Source organism: Drosophila persimilis, unplaced genomic scaffold (genome assembly GCF_003286085.1).
Source record: "Drosophila persimilis strain 14011-0111.01,24,50 unplaced genomic scaffold, DperRS2 tig00000191-arrow-pilon, whole genome shotgun sequence".
Lineage (NCBI taxonomy): Eukaryota > Metazoa > Arthropoda > Insecta > Diptera > Drosophilidae > Drosophila > Drosophila persimilis.
In genome coordinates this window covers 5,436,667-5,454,629 of record NW_020825298.1, presented here as the reverse complement: position 1 = coordinate 5,454,629, position 17,963 = coordinate 5,436,667, and the positions used below count along the sequence as shown (strand labels likewise).

Below are 17,963 nucleotides of genomic sequence, written 5' to 3'. Positions count from 1 at the left end.
AATATGGCAGGCCATTTAATTTTAATAAATTAATAATTCATTTTTCAATCAGGTCTCAAAAGTGTTATTTAACTAATTTAAATGAATTTGGATTTTAATTTGCATACAAAACTGATATTTATAAAGGTTTAAAAGAATGATGCCAATATGGAAATAGATTTAAGTAATTTTAATTTCATTTTAGTTTAAATAAACATAGATTTAAGTTCTTTGATTCAATAATATTTGCATTCCATAATAAAGACTGAATAAAGTAGACAAAGAATACTTGTTAGATACAGATTAAAACGTAACTTTAGATTTCTCGATTTAAAAGTAGTGAAAAGACAGTCTTAAAAAAAGGCATTAGATTTGTTTTAGAAATTATATAGAAACAAAAATGAACTATTTTCATTATAGTTCTTCGTCTTCTTATTCCTCATGGATCACATATTAAACAAAAATGTTCAATTATTCTTTAGAATAGTAAAAATACACAAATTTATCTTTTCGTTAAAAATCCTCAAATAGAGATATCTAATCAAGTGTATAGATAGCCCTTGTAGAAGGCCTTAGTTTAATGTAGAAAAATGTTTCCATTTTGTGACTTGAAAAACTTTCAGCAATGCTTCACATCATTTAAATCGATTCTCCAACGAGAGCTACCGCCCAGAGCTTATTTAGTACTTTGCGGCTTTGTTAAAATAGATATCTTTGCTTTAGCTAACTCCACCCGTACACATGCCAATCGAATTGATATGTACACAAGGCTACACAGATACGGATACGGATACACAGATATACAGATACAGATGTACATGGCTAATGTCTTAGGCCCTTAGATCGCTACAGATGTCTATTTATATATGTACAGAGAAGGAGGGAGGAGGGGGAATTGCTTGTGTATGTGTGTGGGTGGGTGTCTGTGTCCAAACTACGCCGAGCCGAGCACCTCGTTCAATATCATCTCGCGGGTCATTAGCTGGCCATTATTTACTCGCGTCCGGGATCGACTGCGACTGAGTTGTGCTCGTCGCTCGGCCCCCGCGGGTCGTTGTCTGCGCGCCTGTCGATTGCGCTGGCCAAATGCCGAACCCGTTTGCAGCGCCTCCAGCAGGCTGTCCATGACGCCCTCCTGCGCCTGGGCCGCATCCATGTCGACCAGGGCACGCTTCTGCTGTTGTCGGGCCATTTGTTCGCGGGCCGACTGTTCGCGAGCCTCCTGCATGCGCTGCTTCTTCTCCTGCTCCTCGCGAGCGCGCACATTATCGTTGTGGGCCGACTTGAAGGCATCCTTGAAGGTCTTGATGTCGGCAAAGAACTCCTCCATGGTGTACTTGATGGGATCGAAGGAATAGTACTCGCTCAGGTCTTTATAAAGCTTCTCCATTTGCAGTTGCATTTTTCCTGAAAATTGAACGAAATTGTATTATCTATGAACAAGTTGTTGGAGGGAATCCCAAGACATACCCAATACATCGACTTGCTGTCTGCATTCCTCAGCAAATTTACCCATCACTTCACTAAACTTGTCATCATCGCATTGCGGGACTTTGTTGTTCTGCAAATCCGTTTCCAGATTCTTTACCGCCGAATTCATTTGCCTCATTGCCTTCTGTATGGCATCCATATTCACACGCGACGCCCTGTCCACATGCGACAGATCGCTGTAAAAGTTGAGGGCATCGGGGAATTTCTTTTCCACGAGATCGGCCAGATAGTGGAGCAGCGTCTGCTTGTTTTCCGCATCCTTGGTGTTGGTCAATTTGGTCAGGTAGCTGATCTCAAAGCCAAAGGCAGCTTCGTTCTTGGAGCCCGAGTTCATGTAGTTGCCCAGCAGGAGTATCAGTTCCAGGATCTTGGAGAACTTTTTGCTGTTGCGCACCTCCTCGCAGGCTGCTGTACCGGCCACAATATCGGGTTTGATATCCGTCACCATGTCCGCGTAAGTCAGCTTGAAGTTCAGGTTGTGAAGGCGCGGCGACAGGCGTTTGATTTCACCTAAAAAAACGGAATGATTCTTAGATGGTTGTGTTCTTCTAAAGCAGATCCCCACTTACCTATGGTTGCTGCAAACTGTTCAATGGGCGGTAGTGGTTCTCCCTTTGTTTTGATCTCCTGCAAACGCTTAAGCTGCTCTGGCGGCGGCAGATACTGGATCAACTGCTGCAGTATATTGGAGGACATTATGGCCGTATCGCAGCGCAGCAGACAGATCTTGATCTGCTCGTATGACAAATGCTTGAGGGAGCCACCCAACAGTATGGCCAGATTCTGGGCGGATTTCGAGTCGAGTACACGCAGATCGATCGTCTTTTTGGTCAACGTTGTCGGCTTGTCCACCGCATCCTTTTGCTCTTTCTTCACGGGCTTTGAGGAGAATTTCATGGCCAGTTCTGCGAGGAAATCATCTTGGGCCAGCTTATCCTCCTGGCACTTGACCCAGAACGCCTTCTCGGACATTTTGGCCGGCACAATGGCCTTCCAGTTGGCCCGCTTCATAGGATTCTTTACGTCCCACTTTTTTTTGGGCTTCAGGCCGTGCGGCAGCACGGGCACCATGGGCCCCATCATCATGGGGGGCGGAGGTGGACCTCCAGGTCGCATCATGCCAGGCATCATGGGTGGTGGCGGTGGACCACCACCCATTCCGGGCATAGGCGGCGGGGGTGGAGGTCTGGGTCCTCCCATGCCAGGCATTGGCGGTGGTGGCGGAGGGCCTCCCGCTTGACCCGGCATAGGAGGCGGCGGCGGTGGCGGTGCTCCTCCTCCACCAGGTGGTGGCGGCGCCATTGGTATATTAACTTTCGGTAGCTTATTGGGCGATGGAGCGGCCACACCATTGGCCTCCATCAGCTTGACCTTCTCCTCGAGATGTGCGGCCTTGGCCTCAGCCTCCTGCTTGGCGCTCTCTAGCTCCTCGATCTTCTTCTCGTACTCCTCCGAGCGCTTCGACTCCTTGGCCTTGGCCTTCTCCACAATATCGTCCAGCAGGAGCGAGGTGTCAATGTTAAAGTCGCGATTGGCAAAGTTCGGATCACAGTAGCCCTTGTGGAAGACGATCTGCGAGATGCACTCTTCGATCAGTTGATAGTAGGCGGGTCGGAAGTAAAAGTCGTCGCGGATGTACAGCAGATGCTGCAGAATGGACAGGAAGTACGGCTCCGAGTTGGTGTCCGTGATGAGGTTCTTCAGCACATCGAAGCAGTCCTGGGCATCATCCATGTTGAAGGTCACATTATCGAACCGCTGCACGAACTCCTCAAAGTCATCCTCCCGAATCTCGTTGAAGATCTTAAAGTGTTGCTGCAGGGCCTCATTGTTGCTGGACTCCACGATCTTCTTGAACTCATCGAGACGATCGTACAGCCCCATTCGCATGATCTCGCACCTCAGATGCAGGCGAAAGTTCAGATCCGTGGGTGTGTTCGTCAGCGTATTGATGAAGATCAGACTGTGGCAGGCCAGCTCTCGCTTGGGATCCTGCTTGTCCGATGCAAACAGTGCATCCACAATCGGTCGGAAGCGTTCGCTGGACTTGTACGATGTGGCTGCTATCGTGGTGATGGCTCGCAGCACCTTCTCGTAGCCATTCCGCTCGTAAACGATGCAAAAGGAGGCCAACAGCTTGAGGGCCTCGCACATGGTCTGCGGCTTGCGGGGATCGAGAGATTGGGCCAGCAGCAGGACCACACTGTGCTGATCGGGCACGAGCACCACATTGAGACCCCACGTGTTGTTCATGATCGCTTTGAGGCATCGTATCGCCTCGAATTCGATGCGATCGTAGGTGCGATCCTTCTTAGCTCTCGACAGAAGCTGTTCGATCTGTCCGATGCCCGCCTCCCCAAACTCCTTGATCCACGAGATGGGATTGCTGGTGAGGGCCACGCGCAGCGATTCCACGCACTGGTAGACCTTATGCTCGCTGTGCTCCCCATTCTGCAAGTAATCCACATAGTCGATGGGCTTCTCGAAGCGGGAGTGCGTGTTGCGCTCCAGTGAGTTTTTGCCTGGTTGAATAAAGTTACAGATGCAGATACAGAGATTTTGGTTTAGTATGGCTTTAGAATATATCGAGTGGGTTGCGTATCTTATCAGAAAAAGCTCGTAATTAAATCCCATCAACACGGAATGGATGATTAATCGAATGACCTCATACTTTCACACAATTTTTGCCGAATCATAACTGATTTGATAAGAATACGAGTACATCTATATGCATACCTATGTACATATATCTAGTTAGAGCATCAATATCTGTGTTGCAATAACTTTATATTTGTACAGAAGATACCTCTGGTGCCTCTTAGAGTTCCATTCCACTGCGTTCCCACAGGACATACTCGTATATTGTGATAATCAGAGGGTGACTCACTCCTCCTTATCTTTTGGCCCCCTCTAATGTATACGACATACTTTTTTAACACACTTCTGTACGAGTACGACTACAAAGTACAAGTAAAGTGGAAACTTGATAATAAGAACTTTTAGCTATCTATTCCGTATACGCTTTTTCAATTTAGGCATGCACACGATGTATTTGGAAACTCGGATCCGAGCCTCGACCGCGACACTACGTATAAGAACTATCATAATTACTTTACTAGTACCTTCTTCTGTTTGCTTTTTATATACATTCCTAGACCATACCTTGATCTTGGAATTATGGCTCGTAAAATAATCTCAAAATTCCAATTGAAAGTCATCATATATATACAGAATGTAATTACGAGACATGCACGCGAAATGCAATCTTTTATTGATTCTTACAATAAATAGAAAGCATTGTATCGCTCAGAATGTATAGTATTTCATAACGTAAACACATTTAAGTTATACCCATAAAATAATAATCGTGATGGGTATCAGTTAGTCTTCTGAGTATTTTAGCTAGCTATACATCCGTATAAATCTGACCATGTAAGACTATGCTATTTCGAGAACACTAAATCTATAAAACTTCCCTAGAATATAACTTCCATCTGTGGAAGCTCCACTGTGTAACTGTGTTATCGCAAAAAACTTGTTGGGCAAATTAAACCTCGAACAATCCACAATATCAGCCTTGAAGAGAGGGGACCTTCTCCTAAACACCACACCCACCGCAACCATTCCACTAAATATGCAATATCCGAAAAAAAAACATTTAAATTGGCCCTCCCCCATGGCAAAAGCAGCAGCACACACACTTGATATGGATACAAGTGGCCTCAGTAGAGCCCCCGAAGTACTCGCACACTAACTGTTTTATTAATTAACTCCGAGAGCCAACCGAAGCGTGTTAATGAACGGATTTCAGCTGTTTGTTGGCCATCATCATCATCCAGTCAATCCGTTTTTTTAGCTTTCAGTTCATTTCGCAAACAAGTGGCAGAAGCTGCCTAGAAGCGGCAGGTGGCAGTACGGGCCGGGGGGTATGGTTCTGCCACGATAAACACGACCCATAAAGAAAAAGTCTACTTTATATTCGGTTATTTATTGTTTACTTGAATATTCCATCCCTCCCCCTTACGACCTGTAGATCCCCACATCCACACTTCATGTAGATCTGCAGCTCCACCTCAAGTCTGGTGATTATTGGCATCATCATCATTATTTATTTTAAGCCGATTTTGTCATAAATTTACTTAACGTTTTCATATACTCGTTCAAATATGCATAGCATTTTTATGGTGGAAAAATTCTACAAAAATATTCACTTTTTCAGAACGTTTGGATTTCTCGAATATAAGATACCCTACTACATAGTATTCAATCTAAAAAAAATCCCCCTCATTGGCCAAACTCATGACTAGGCTTCGTCATGCACACGACTTATATTTTGTTTTTCGATTATCAGCCATTCTGCTTTGAAATTTTCTCTAATGCGTCTGCTGTTGAAGAACAAATAAGAAGCAATTGCAAGCCATAATAACTAGGAACTAGCTAACTAGGAATAACTAGGAAGCAATAATTATTGCTTGTATTACCAGGATTCAAAAAACAATAACAACAAAAACTGATTTTTTTTTTCTTCAATGACCATTTTTCCTATTCTTTTCTTAAGTATTTTCTCTGTATACCACAGAACTTTTTTATTTAAATTTTCGAAAACGGATGTGGTGGTGAAAGTCGATGTGTTTCTGTCTCTGGTATATTCTTCAGGTATTACAGAAATATGTCATGCAATACCTTATAGAATTATAGGTAAACGCTTTCTTCTGACTCTAACAAGAACTTAAACGAATGCAATATACCCTTTCACTGTCCAAATACCGGGTACAAGCAGTGAGAAAATTCAGAGATGACAGAAGAGAGACAGAAGTCAGCACAATGCTAAATCATTCTGTCATATACGAGGTTCACCTTGTTCTGGTCTGGCCTGGTCTCTCTCCCTCAGTCTCCCTCTATTTTGGATGCACTTGCTCATTAGATTACGAGCACCCATGGAGAGCACAGAGCAGCAGCCCCGGCAGCAAGTGTATATGCCACATTCACGCGCCTGACACTTGACGTAATTAAAATTGTATAATATGCATGGGTACATTTTTAATTTTCAATGTCTTCGTCGTACGCTCAAAATATGTATATTTTCCATACGACTTTATGTCACGCATTCGCTCGTATGCTTTTACGAGAACCGATGTACGACTATATTTGGTATATGTATATAATATTTGATAAACAAAAAAGGGAGAGAGCGGAAAAACGAATGAGAAGAAGTACAGTGCTGTCAAGGTTAGCGCACAAGTAACCGTTACAAACGATAAGAGAGAGCAACTTTGATTGCGTCGAGAGCATTTACTTTGAGGCTCTAACCTGATAATGGACCATGGGCCATGGGCACCACATGGGCAATTAACTGGAGCGAGACGCGACGAGACGAGAAGAGTTTTCTGTTGATGTTGGCATTGAGAACATATCTTCAAGATACGAAATGAGTTCGTTACAGTGGTAATTGCTTTTGGTTCATAAATAATTGTGCAGGCTTAGAGGGAGAATGGGAAAACTGATGAAGGAAACACAGCAGATCAACATGGATTCAAAGTGGAAATGAAGTATAAAAAAGATTACAAATTAAAGGAAACACTTATATAGGGAATGGAACCTTTAGATATTCCTTCAGGGCTATTTTTACTATAGATTTTTTGATGGAATGTATAAGCTAATTTCTGTATGAAATATTTAATGTGAAATTTTAGACTTTTCTTGCTTTTCTAGATATTTAATCCACGCTTATAAAATTACCAAATATCTTCCAGATCTGGCATACAATAGCCATACTCGTTTCCTTTTTTTTTTTTCGTTTTATATCGCTTTTCTGCCTACTGATACTCTTTAAAAAAGTCCTTGAAAAGTGCAAAAGAGAATGCCCTATAATCCAAAAAGAAAATATTGACTGATGCTATATATGATGCACCTGACGATGATATACTGTTCTGATTCTATTTCATATACTACCTTCTTCCAAATACCAAATCTGTGCCAACTTTTAGCGAGATATTTTTAAAACTGGGACATTATTTTGTATAGACAAAAAATTGCACCATTCCCAATAGCAGATCGTTGACATCATGTTCATCACAAAAGCCGCTAAATAGCGATATCTCGTTAAAAAAAAAAAAGAAAATTCAACTGGAGACAAGTACGAAGCAAATTGGCAAATAAAACAAAGGAGAAACAAACAGAGAACAGCAGAGACAGCAGAGAAATTTCACGAGAATCAGACAGACTGCATACAAACACGCACTCCGATAACCACACGTACAAATATCCGTAGAGACCCCCGTAGATACCGTTACCACTAGGTCTTTTGGCTAATCTTATCAGAATGGAATGCAATAAACTTGGAAACACACACAACACAAGGGAGAAAGGTGGAAAGGAAGGGTGAAACGAAAAGTCGATTCGTTTACCTTTTAGGTGCCAGAGTATCATCTTTTGACGCTCCTCCTTGGACTTGGCCAGCAGCGGTTCCCGCTTGTCCTTGGGTATATTCATATCCTCGATGATTTCCAAGAACTTGGCATCCACCTGAGCCTCGCTCAGCTCCTGAATGTAATGCTCCACATCCTCGACGCTCAACACGCCCTCATTGTCCAGAGAGGTGGGCCGTCCGCCGTGAGTCAGAGTGCCGCTATTGAAGCTATTGCCTTTCGACTTGGACGGTCGTCCAAACCAGGTCTCCAGTATGCCACCACCTGTGGACTTTGTTTTCTCATGACGAGACATTCTGGAATTATTAAAATAGTCACAAATTAATATTTAATTTATGGTAAGGAAAAACGTGAGCAGACCCAAGCTTCTTGAGACGCATTTTGCCGACAAATGGATTTATTGCTTTTTGTTTTTGTTTTTTTGGGACATGCGCAGGTCCCCACAGCTGTTCTTTGTTTACAGTTAGTTACAGAGAGACAGAGAGAAGAGAACTGAATTTGTCGAGCTGCAGAAACCGATTGATGATGGGTTTGCTCCGACGAATGCAATCGATGATGAGAGATGGTGCACGGACGGTCGATGGTGGAGTACGATTTTGTGGGGGGAATGGAGTGGAATCATTATCAGTTTGTGGTTTATTTACAATTATCTGGGGAGGCACAGTCCCCCCACCACCACATCCTCGATCTCTGAACATCTCGCATCTCAGTGTGGAATTTTCAATTAGCATGTAAATAATGAGAGGGAGGATGGGACCAGAGAGCACATGCACAGGCTTTCGGTGGCTCATTCGAAGCGTGAAAACTGCCGGATTAAAATCATAAACAAAACAAAAACTCGAAAATAAACCAAAGCAATTAGATAAATACACACATTAATAATCGCGCAAACTAATTTTACAAAATGATGTGATGATGATTGGAATCGTGTCGAACCAAAATAGGAAATTTCAACAGGAGAGACTATGCTACAGCCTGATTATTCGGCTATGGCTTACCCTATGATTACATTACTTATTAATAATAGTTGACCTTAATGTGATTAAATAGATGTGAGAAACGTATGTCAAGATTCTTAAGAGATATGCCTGGACATCGTAATTTAAATAAATCTCAATCTATAGATAAATCTATACCAAAAGGCTACCTTCTACATAAAACCAATGTACCCTTTTTTTTCTAAGAATCCAGGGTACAGAGAGAGGGCAAACCGTGTGTTAGCTCGAGAGAGGTAAATATGAATGTTTATGGCTGATATTTGTGCGTGTGTGTGTGTGTGTATGGGTAATTGTGTGAATCATGCGGTTAGGCCAAAATGCAAGCTGTTAAGATTTGAAGTGGCTGGCCTCCATTCCCGAGGATCGCCTGGGAACGAATGCTTAGACAACACATCCATCTAATGAATCATTAATAGAATCGAATCACATCATCGGACCGGAGTTCGACGCAGAAATAGAAGTATGTCGATGTAGCAGAAAAAGGTAGAGACGATCAACAGGTTTGGTGGATTCCACTTTTTATACCCTTGAATCGCGTTGTCTTATGATTTTTATTAGAAGTTTGCAACGCACAACTGCAAGGGTATCTAGAGCCTTGATTCCAGTCTTCCATTCCTCTTTTATGGGCGTGCAAAATGTACGCAAATCATTCACAATTGTCAAGCTTAAATCACATTTAATGCCAATGTGAATGATGTGCTTGACAAAGTGTGGCTGTGTGTTTGTGTGTGCGTGAGAGAGTGTGGGAAGCCAGCGCTCGAGCGTCCACGTCGAATGGCAGAGTGGAGCGACAAGTTCATGCCAGGGCAAAGCAAAGCAAAGCACCATTTCTTTTCATGTCTAAGCATGTGCGGAGGAAATGCTTTCAACAAGTTTCTTTTGCTTAAGAATTTTACCGAGCCGGTTGCTGTTGCAATTGCCTCATGTCCAGCAGAGCAGGGGGGTTGCGTTCCGTCTGTGGAATCTCTTTCTCTAGTTTGTTTACACGGCTGCACTTTCTGCATTGGTGTGTGTGTGTTTGTTTGTGTGAATAGTTCAGAGGCCGCTGCAGCAGACACAAAACCAAAGCACAATAAAAAGAAACGTCTTTTGCTACCCTTGCGGAACCAAAATTTCTATAACTACATGTATGATTCAGTGAACAAACAGACAGACGGGCATCGACCCCAACTTTTGATCAAACATCAAAATCATCATCCAAATGGGTATACCCTGTTGTACCCTAACATTAGACGAAATGTAAACAAGCCCTAGCACGATAAAGGAAGCCTCTTTTCCATTCCAAATTTGAAACGGGCCTGGCAATGCCTGGAATTCCAAGAAAGAGGCAGTTCAAAAAAGCGTTTACAAACCGAGAATTCAAATATGCGCTCACCTTCGTTATATATTTATATATATATTTGTGTCGCCTGCTGCTCACTTTTGATTTTTTCGGTGGTTTACGTCATAAGACAGAAAAATAATGGCTTGGGGCACACATACACATAAACACACACAAACATACAGACACAATCAAACGGCTTTGCCTGCTTTCTGTTTGTACGCGGCGACGCCGACGTTGACGCTAACGTTAAGCTGCGCAAACCGCTTCAAACACAAAAAACACTTTTGCGTGGTAATTACTAACCAACTTTTGTACACTACACCCAAAATATTTGGTGTATGCCAAGTGGTGTTTTGCTTTTGCTTACTTTTTATTGCTGGCTTTTACTTTGATCGCTGGGCCACCACTTGTTGCTGTCCCGCCTTAGCTCACACATGAAATATACAACCAACTGTTGGCTCCGCTGTGCCGTATAATCAAACACACACTTGGCGAATCGTTATAAACAACTTAACACGTAATTTGTTGGCCTTTACTCTCAACAATACGCAAAAATTTATAAAATGCAAGCGCCATACAGCGGATCAGTGTGACTGGTTCATCGGATTTATCGAACCTCAGAAATATATCGAAATATACCATCTCATTTTAAAAATATACCGTAAATATACTGACGAATTACCCAAGTTGTACCAATATTCGTCGATTTTGATATTCGATTTGATATTACTATCTATATAGAACTCTCAGCACTGCCAACATAGTTTTATCCGATTAATGAATCAATTTTCTACTTGACTGTCTTATTTTAAATACTTGACTTGTTTTCCTGCTACGGCGATTGCTGTTTTTGATCCTCAACAACAATATACCATCTCGTTATGATGAAAAAACGAACTTAGCCATCTTCAGCCCCCTCTATTTAAATAGTTCAACTACTTCTACTACTACTACGTAAGAAAAACACGATATCTTTCACCTGAACCGCGCTAAATTTATTAAATTTGCATTATTTTCGGTGGAATATTAAAATAGCCCCTTCGCTAACAATGGGTTAATCGTTCTCCGTTAAGGAGAGAATTCGTTCATATTGCTCAATTTAGAGATTCCGTTGAATAATTCTGGCTAACTAAAACCCTTAGTTCTGCCCACATAATTTTAAGCCGTTGATGAATACATTTTCTACATTTCTACATTGGCTAGTTTTTATTCCTCGCTTTTATTATATTTTGGCTAAAACAAGGTTTTAACAAAATAGTTCAACAAAAAGACAGTTGCAATGTTGCTGGTATTTGAAGACATGATGTGTGTATAGGCCTTTGTACACCCTATTTCGTTAATTTTGTATGAAGATGAAACGCAATTTAGAAAGACCTATTCTCAAATTGATATGTTTTAGTCATATTCATGTATATATTTATCGAGATCCTAATACCTACGGAGCCTGGGATGACAAACATTTTCTCAATTGTATAATAATCTTTTCCCTAGGGTATGAGAATTAGTGTTGCCGGGAATTATTGTTGTCAACCGGTTATTACGGTATAACCATCTCGATTCCTCTTAAACCCTCTTAAAGAATTCCGCGATTCCTCTTAAACTCTCTTAAAGAATATGTTAACTTTTTTTGTCGCTCTTTCGAGCATCGCTGATAAATTAGTGTTGCCACATCTGCTCATCTGGCAGTCCCACTTTTTCAACGGGCTGGCAGCCTTCTTATATTTGAGTGTCATGTTGTTGGATGTTAGGATTTGTTGTTTAATTTGTTAAATTCAAATTAAATTTAAACTGATTGAATGGATCGTGATCGCGATTCCGACTCCCATGCCCGCAAGGGCAATCGTCCGCCCGGGCTGAAGGGCAAGGAAATTGGCATGTATTACCGCGACCTCGGTCGCCAGCGCGCGAAGGAGCGCGAGAAAATGAAAAAGGATGGCGGGCCGGACATGATTGAGCAGCCAAAAATCCGGCTGGGATGCAGTGTCACTGTGCCACGAGGCGCGCTGGAGCGCGTCAAGGAATTCATGCAGGCCTTCAACAAGACGCCCAGGAAATCCGACTCGCACTCGGATGTGGATGCGCAATTCGAGCTGCAGTTTCGTCACTTGCTGAGCGTCAATTTCCACCAGTTTATTGCCGAGAAAAAGCAGGAGAACAACACTTTGAACTACATCAACCAGAATTTGGATACGAAATTAATGGAGGAGCATCGAGAGCGCCTCCAGTCACCAAATATGCGTGAGCGCCTGCACGCACGTCAGCAGCTGCCGGCCATGAAGCATGCGGAGGAGATTATACGCGCCGTCCAGCAGAATCAAGTCATTCTCATTGTCGGCAGCACCGGCTGTGGCAAGACCACACAGGTCCCTCAACTGCTGCTCGATCACAGCATTGTCAAGGGCTGTGCCTCAGACTGCCGCATTATTTGCACACAACCGCGTCGTATTTCGGCCATCACGATTGCCGAGCGAGTGAGCTACGAGCGTGGCGAAAACCTGGGCCTCTCGGTAGGCTATCAGATACGCCTGGAGAGCCGCCGGCCAAGGGACCGGGCCTCCATTACGTATTGCACAACGGGAGTGCTGTTGCAGCAGCTCCAGTCGGATCCCCTGATGCACAGCCTCAGTGTGCTCATTCTGGACGAGATACACGAGCGCAGCGTGGAGACGGACCTTCTAATGGGCCTGCTGAAGGTCATCCTGCCGCACAGGCCCAACCTGAAGGTGATTCTGATGAGTGCCACCGTTCGAGAGCAGGATTTCTGTGACTACTTTGAGAACTGTCCCATGTTCCGCATTGAGGGGGTGATGTTTCCCGTCCGGATGCTCTACCTGGAGGATGTCCTCTCCCTCACCAACTATCAGTTCGAAAATTTGCGCACAACGAAAAAAAAGCCGAATCAGGAGCGTAAGGAGTCCTTAATGGCGCACGAAGCCATGATCCTGCCGTATGTGCGTCGCGTCCGTCACATGTACGATCGAAGGGTTCTCGACCAATTGCGCCTGCCCGAGTCGGAGGGCTGCGAGGACATTGATTTCATCGCGGATCTGGTCTACTACATCTGCGAAAACGAGCCAGAGGGTGCCATTCTGGTCTTCCTGCCCGGCTTCGACAAGATCTCCAAACTGAACAAAGCTCTGGAGAACCCCCAGGGTTCGTTCAAGGGCCAACGCTGGCGCCAAAGTCTAGTCCTTTATCCCCTGCACTCCCTGATGCCCTCCGTCGAGCAGCAGGCGGTGTTCCGTCGTCCTCCGGCCGGCAAGCGTAAGGTTATTATGTCCACCGTTATAGCCGAGACATCGGTGACCATTGATGATGTGGTGTATGTCATCAATTCCGGCCGCACCAAGGCTAGCAACTATGACATTGCCAGCAACATCCAGAGCCTGGACGAAGTGTGGGTGAGCAAGGCAAATACCCAGCAGCGCAAGGGTCGTGCAGGACGTGTAAGGCCGGGCATCTGCTACAATCTGTTCAGTCGGGCCAGGGAGGATCAGATGGCCGATATACCTACACCGGATATACTGCGCTCCAAGCTGGAGTCAATCATTTTGAGCCTGAAACTGCTGCACATTGATAATCCCTATGAATTTCTGGGCACTCTCATCAGTGCCCCCGAACAGGAGGCCATCAAAAACGGTGTTCTTCTCCTGATGCGGTAAGTTTGAATGAATTTCTAGTCAAATGATCATAAAAATTTAAATGATTTTTTTCAGCATTGGTGCCCTGGACAAAGAGGGCATTCTTACACCGCTGGGCGTGCATTTGGCGAAGCTTCCCGTCGATCCGCAAATGGGCAAAATGATGCTCATGTCAGCCCTATTCTGTTGCCTGGATCCCATCACCTCGGCGGCAGCGGCACTCTCATACAAGTCGCCGTTCTACACGCCCTTGGGGCTGGAGAGCCGTGTGGATCAGGTGAAACGGCAGATGGCCCACAACATGCGCAGTGATCATCTGATGGTGCACAACACCATTTGTTCGTATCGCAAGAGTCGTGGTGATCGCAACTTCTGTTATACGAATTATTTGAGCTACATGACGCTGCAGCAGCTGGAACGCATGAAGAATCAGTTTGCAGAACTGCTGTGCAACTACAAGTAGGTCAAAAGGTTTAATCCTTAAGCTTAGCATCCCCCTACCAATTCTCTCTATCCTTTGTAGATTTCTTAGTTCACCCAGCTTACTGGACAAGTCATCCAACATTAATTCGGACAAGATTCCTCTGCTGAGGGCTATTATTGGAGCCGGTCTCTATCCGAATATGGCATACATGCGGTAAGATCAAGAGACCAACTCTGTATCTTTAGATGAATATGTCGGATCGCAAGATCGCAATTTCTTGGCAAGCAATATGCGTTGCTTGGTCATGACACTGAGACCGAGAACCAGGGCTCAATACTTTGATAACATTTGGACGTAGTATCTCTTGAAAGTCGAAAAGTGTACTAATGATGTGCGGTTTTGATGTGAATTGTAGTGGACACGTGACAATTATTAATCGAAATCCGATATAAGTACTATAATTTACCATAATTATCCAACAGCAAAACACGTCGCATACGGAATTCAGTGCGTGCTGTTCATAACATGTCCACGGACGACGGCAAGCGTGTGAATTTTCATCCTTCATCCGTGAACAGCGGGGAATCCAGCTTTGATTCGGATTATTTCGTGTATTACCAGCGACAGAAGTCCTCATCGCTGTATTTACTCGATTCCACAATGGTCTTTCCCATGGCTCTCATTATTTTCGGCGATGGCGTCGAGGCGGGTGTCAAAGACAGAGTGCCCTACCTATCCGTGGCCAATACATACTTGTGAGTGGGGATATCTTTACAGATAAATGGCTAGTTTTAATGTTTATTTCTTTTCAGTTTTAAATGCAATCCAGAGACTGCCAAAGTGGTGCTTGAGCTGCGCACAAATCTGGGTAGATTGCTGCTGAAAAAGGCTCTCTGTCCGGCACCCATCGAAGAGAATGGCGAAGAGAAGCAATTGATCAAGTACGGCATTAACTAAGACAAAGGCTATTCAATCATTAAGATGTTTCAAGAGGCACCAAAAAGCTATTAGGGGGATTGTCAGGGGTTTTGGTGATGCCCCGAAGGATAGCCCAAAATATAATTTAAGCACCAGGTTCCGTGCCCGTTTCATGCAACATCTTGGTGTTTTATAGTCTTTGCCAAAGAACACTTTTGTAGAAATTTTCTCATTCGGATTTAATTTTCTTTGCAGAGCAATTGAGTTGCTGCTTTCATTGGACGAGAAATTGGATGACGATTCGTTTTCGTCCGACGAAATCGATGATATCTGAATGCGGAAGAGGCTCAGAGCATAATTTAATTCCATTTTATTGTGGTTCATTAGTCGAATGGTATATTACCAAAAAATATATGTATAATCAAAAATAAATTATGTGTGTTTGTTCGAAGGATTATTATTCGTCTTCGAGTAGGGCAAATACATTGCGCGAACGTGGTGCCTCATCCTCCTCGATGGCGCACGAGTCCTCGTCGGCATTAGTCTCATCGTTGGAGCTGTCCTCGTCTTCGTCCTCGCTATCAGCAGCTGGAAAAGAGGAAATTTAGAAAAGGGTTTCATATAGAGACTTTTCGTGGGCTCTCACTATCCGAGCAAACGGAGGAGGTATCGCCATTGGTCTCGCTCTCTGGCTCATCTTGCAGCTCCACTTGTTGGTACTTCTTGACCTCCGGCACATCGGGATGCTGCAGCCAGTGCTCGCGGCGCGCCTCATACCCTGGCGGATAGAACTGCAGCACCAGCTGCTGCTGTCCGGCCAGGCACATGCGCAGAATGTGATTTGCGGCCCGATAGCGATCCGGCCTGGCCGCCTTAGCCGTTAGGAAGCCTCGCTTGTAGGCCCAGGCATCGGAAATGGCCACAGCCGACCACTCGTCATAGTCTTCGGGCAATTGGAGACGCAACAGTTCCGGCAGATTCACATGCTCGCCGAGAAACTTCAGGGAGCGATAGGGCACAGACAGCTGGGAGATGGGAAAGCTGCCAAGCAGCACTTGCAGGCACTTTGGCGTAGTCGAGGGAAAGACTAGGCCGGGACAGTCGCAGAGCCGTACGAGTGGTGTCAGGAATATGGTCTGAAAGTGTTTGGTATGTCCGGGAGTGCGACTAACGCTTACCACCTTGCGCCCCTTGAGGGCATTGATTAGCGAGGACTTGCCGACATTCGGAAAGCCAATGCAGCCGATGGTAAGGACGCCACTGTGATATTTGACATGCTCATGGGGCGTGGTATCGATGCTGCTGCTGATTTTCAGCTCACCTTCCACGGCGGCTGCCACATCTTCCAGAATGTCCAGCTGATCGCTCCGCATATCCTCGCGTATCTTCTGCTCCCAGGCGGACAGATCCACCTCCGACTGGACATAGCGCTGGCACTCGCGATAAATGTTGTAGACACCCTCCATGCTGCGCTTGTGGGCCTGTGGACCACGCTGGCAGCCCTTGCGAGAGCGTGGCAAGAACGAGGCAAACATAACGATCGGCAGCTGGGGATAGCGCTCCTGAAAGTACGCACGCCAGGCCACAACCACCTGTGGTTCGACGAGATCAACCTTGTTGAAGACCACAATAGCATGCTTTTTCAGTGTGTTGATGATGTAGTCGTACAGGGAGGGTGGGAACATCAGGGTGGCATAACGCACATCCACAATGATGAGCAGTATGTCCGAGAATTCAAGAACACGCCAGAGCTGACGCCACGTTTCCAGATTCAGTTCGAACAGCGAGAGTTCCTTGGTGTCACCACTGCGTTGCTTCTTTTGCAGCCCGTCCACATAATCCTAGGATTAATCCTTAATGAAATGCCGCAAATATCCCAGTAAACATGAACCATGAACCATGACCTACCTTAAAGTAACGATTCTCACAGCGGTCCAGCTGTTCTTTGGTGCTCGACAAACTCCAGGCCGGACGCAGGGGAAAATCACAGCCGGCAAAGTAGCGCTCATCGATTTCGCGCTCCGTGGGACTGAGTGACTGCAGGGGCTTGAAGCCCTCCAGCTTCAGCTGCTCCAGTTCCTTCTTGCCCTCCTGGTAGAATTGTAAATTGTAACGATTCACATTCTTGTTGCGATTTCCACCCCGAGCGAACGGCTGCTCCATGAGCTTCCGCGTCGTTTCGGGCACATCGCTGTCCTCGTAGGACTCCTGGGCACTGCGTAAATACTTGGGCGGACCTGGCCGGCAATCAATGTCATCGTTAGTGTGGTGTGGCTCGTGGGATTTGATTTCTTTTCTCCCACAAATAACAGTGGGGCGGGGGGAATTGTTGACGTACCTTTTGTGTTGCGTTTTTGCAACATCTGATCCTTCTTCTTCTTGCCGCTAAAGGCTACCTTGCGTCTCTGCTGTGGCATTGCGGAATGTTAATTTCGTTTGGTTTCCTATGCTTCTGTAGCTCTCTAAATTTCATTAATTTAATTCTGATTAAATGTTATTGCGGCTTCTCTTTTGCGCCGACATTCCGTTGATGAGTCTGGCCAGGGCTGCCAGGCTGCTCGAAAGCTCCGAAGAAGTGGGCACTAAAAAATCAGTGCTGCCCACCTTAAAAAAGTTGTTTTTACTACGAAATTTAAACAAAAACGACTATAAAATATTGAATAATGCTGATCTACATAAAGTGGCACATAAGACAGTAACATTTAATTTTAATTTTTAAATATACTACAGTTCATATGCAATTATTAGATATTAAAAAGC

The 17,963-nt window shown here is 44.7% G+C and overlaps 3 protein-coding genes across 4 annotated transcripts; 1 reads left to right on the top strand and 2 right to left on the bottom strand.

The window, feature by feature from the left end:
• Positions 1–187: 187 nt before the first annotated feature.
• Positions 188–10,738, bottom strand: LOC6589482 (protein diaphanous). Of its 2 annotated transcripts, none has more exons than XM_026988296.1 (5): positions 8,259–8,293; positions 7,878–8,194; positions 2,040–3,992; positions 1,450–1,980; positions 188–1,386 (listed from the first exon to the last, which is right to left on the bottom strand). In XM_026988296.1, the coding sequence occupies exons 1-5, from the start codon at positions 8,276–8,278 to the stop codon at positions 914–916; spliced, it is 3,294 nt and encodes a 1,097-aa protein (XP_026844097.1). In that variant the 5' UTR covers positions 8,279–8,293; the 3' UTR covers positions 188–913. The 2 variants fall into 2 exon arrangements, with proteins under 2 accessions (XP_026844097.1, XP_002015238.1); XM_002015202.2 differs by lacking the exon at positions 8,259–8,293 and adding an exon at positions 10,588–10,738 and having other exon boundaries at positions 189–1,386.
• A 1,249-nt stretch (positions 10,739–11,987) lies between these two features.
• LOC6589483 (ATP-dependent DNA/RNA helicase DHX36) lies at positions 11,988–15,654 on the top strand. Its single transcript, XM_002015203.2, has 6 exons — positions 11,988–13,878; positions 13,937–14,320; positions 14,385–14,498; positions 14,768–15,040; positions 15,098–15,226; positions 15,459–15,654. The coding sequence occupies exons 1-6, from the start codon at positions 12,017–12,019 to the stop codon at positions 15,535–15,537; spliced, it is 2,841 nt and encodes a 946-aa protein (XP_002015239.1). The 5' UTR covers positions 11,988–12,016; the 3' UTR covers positions 15,538–15,654.
• Positions 15,559–17,714, bottom strand: LOC6589484 (guanine nucleotide-binding protein-like 1). The gene is made up of 4 exons (XM_002015204.2): positions 17,542–17,714; positions 17,112–17,440; positions 15,850–17,044; positions 15,559–15,791 (listed from the first exon to the last, which is right to left on the bottom strand). Exons 1-4 carry the CDS (start codon positions 17,618–17,620, stop codon positions 15,661–15,663), a joined length of 1,734 nt encoding a protein of 577 aa, XP_002015240.1. The 5' UTR covers positions 17,621–17,714; the 3' UTR covers positions 15,559–15,660.
• Positions 17,715–17,963: the final 249 nt, after the last annotated feature.

Excerpts from the sequence above, each read along its gene's own strand:
- LOC6589482 (XM_026988296.1), bottom strand. The coding sequence starts at position 8,278 with ATGCGTCTCAAGAAGCTTGG. Across the intron at positions 8,195-8,258 it reads ATGCGTCTCAAGAAGCTTGG|AATGTCTCGTCATGAGAAAA; the intron begins GTCTGCTCACGT and ends TAATAATTCCAG. Across the intron at positions 1,387-1,449 it reads ACAGCAAGTCGATGTATTGG|GAAAAATGCAACTGCAAATG; the intron begins GTATGTCTTGGG and ends TTCAATTTTCAG.
- LOC6589483 (XM_002015203.2), top strand. The coding sequence starts at position 12,017 with ATGGATCGTGATCGCGATTCCGACTCCCATGCCCGCAAGGGCAATCGT. Across the intron at positions 13,879-13,936 it reads GGTGTTCTTCTCCTGATGCG|CATTGGTGCCCTGGACAAAG; the intron begins GTAAGTTTGAAT and ends GATTTTTTTCAG. Across the intron at positions 14,321-14,384 it reads GAACTGCTGTGCAACTACAA|ATTTCTTAGTTCACCCAGCT; the intron begins GTAGGTCAAAAG and ends TATCCTTTGTAG.
- LOC6589484 (XM_002015204.2), bottom strand. The coding sequence starts at position 17,620 with ATGCCACAGCAGAGACGCAAGGTAGCCTTTAGCGGCAAGAAGAAGAAG. Across the intron at positions 17,045-17,111 it reads GTGAGAATCGTTACTTTAAG|GATTATGTGGACGGGCTGCA; the intron begins GTAGGTCATGGT and ends GATTAATCCTAG. Across the intron at positions 15,792-15,849 it reads CTCCTCCGTTTGCTCGGATA|CTGCTGATAGCGAGGACGAA; the intron begins GTGAGAGCCCAC and ends CCTCTTTTCCAG.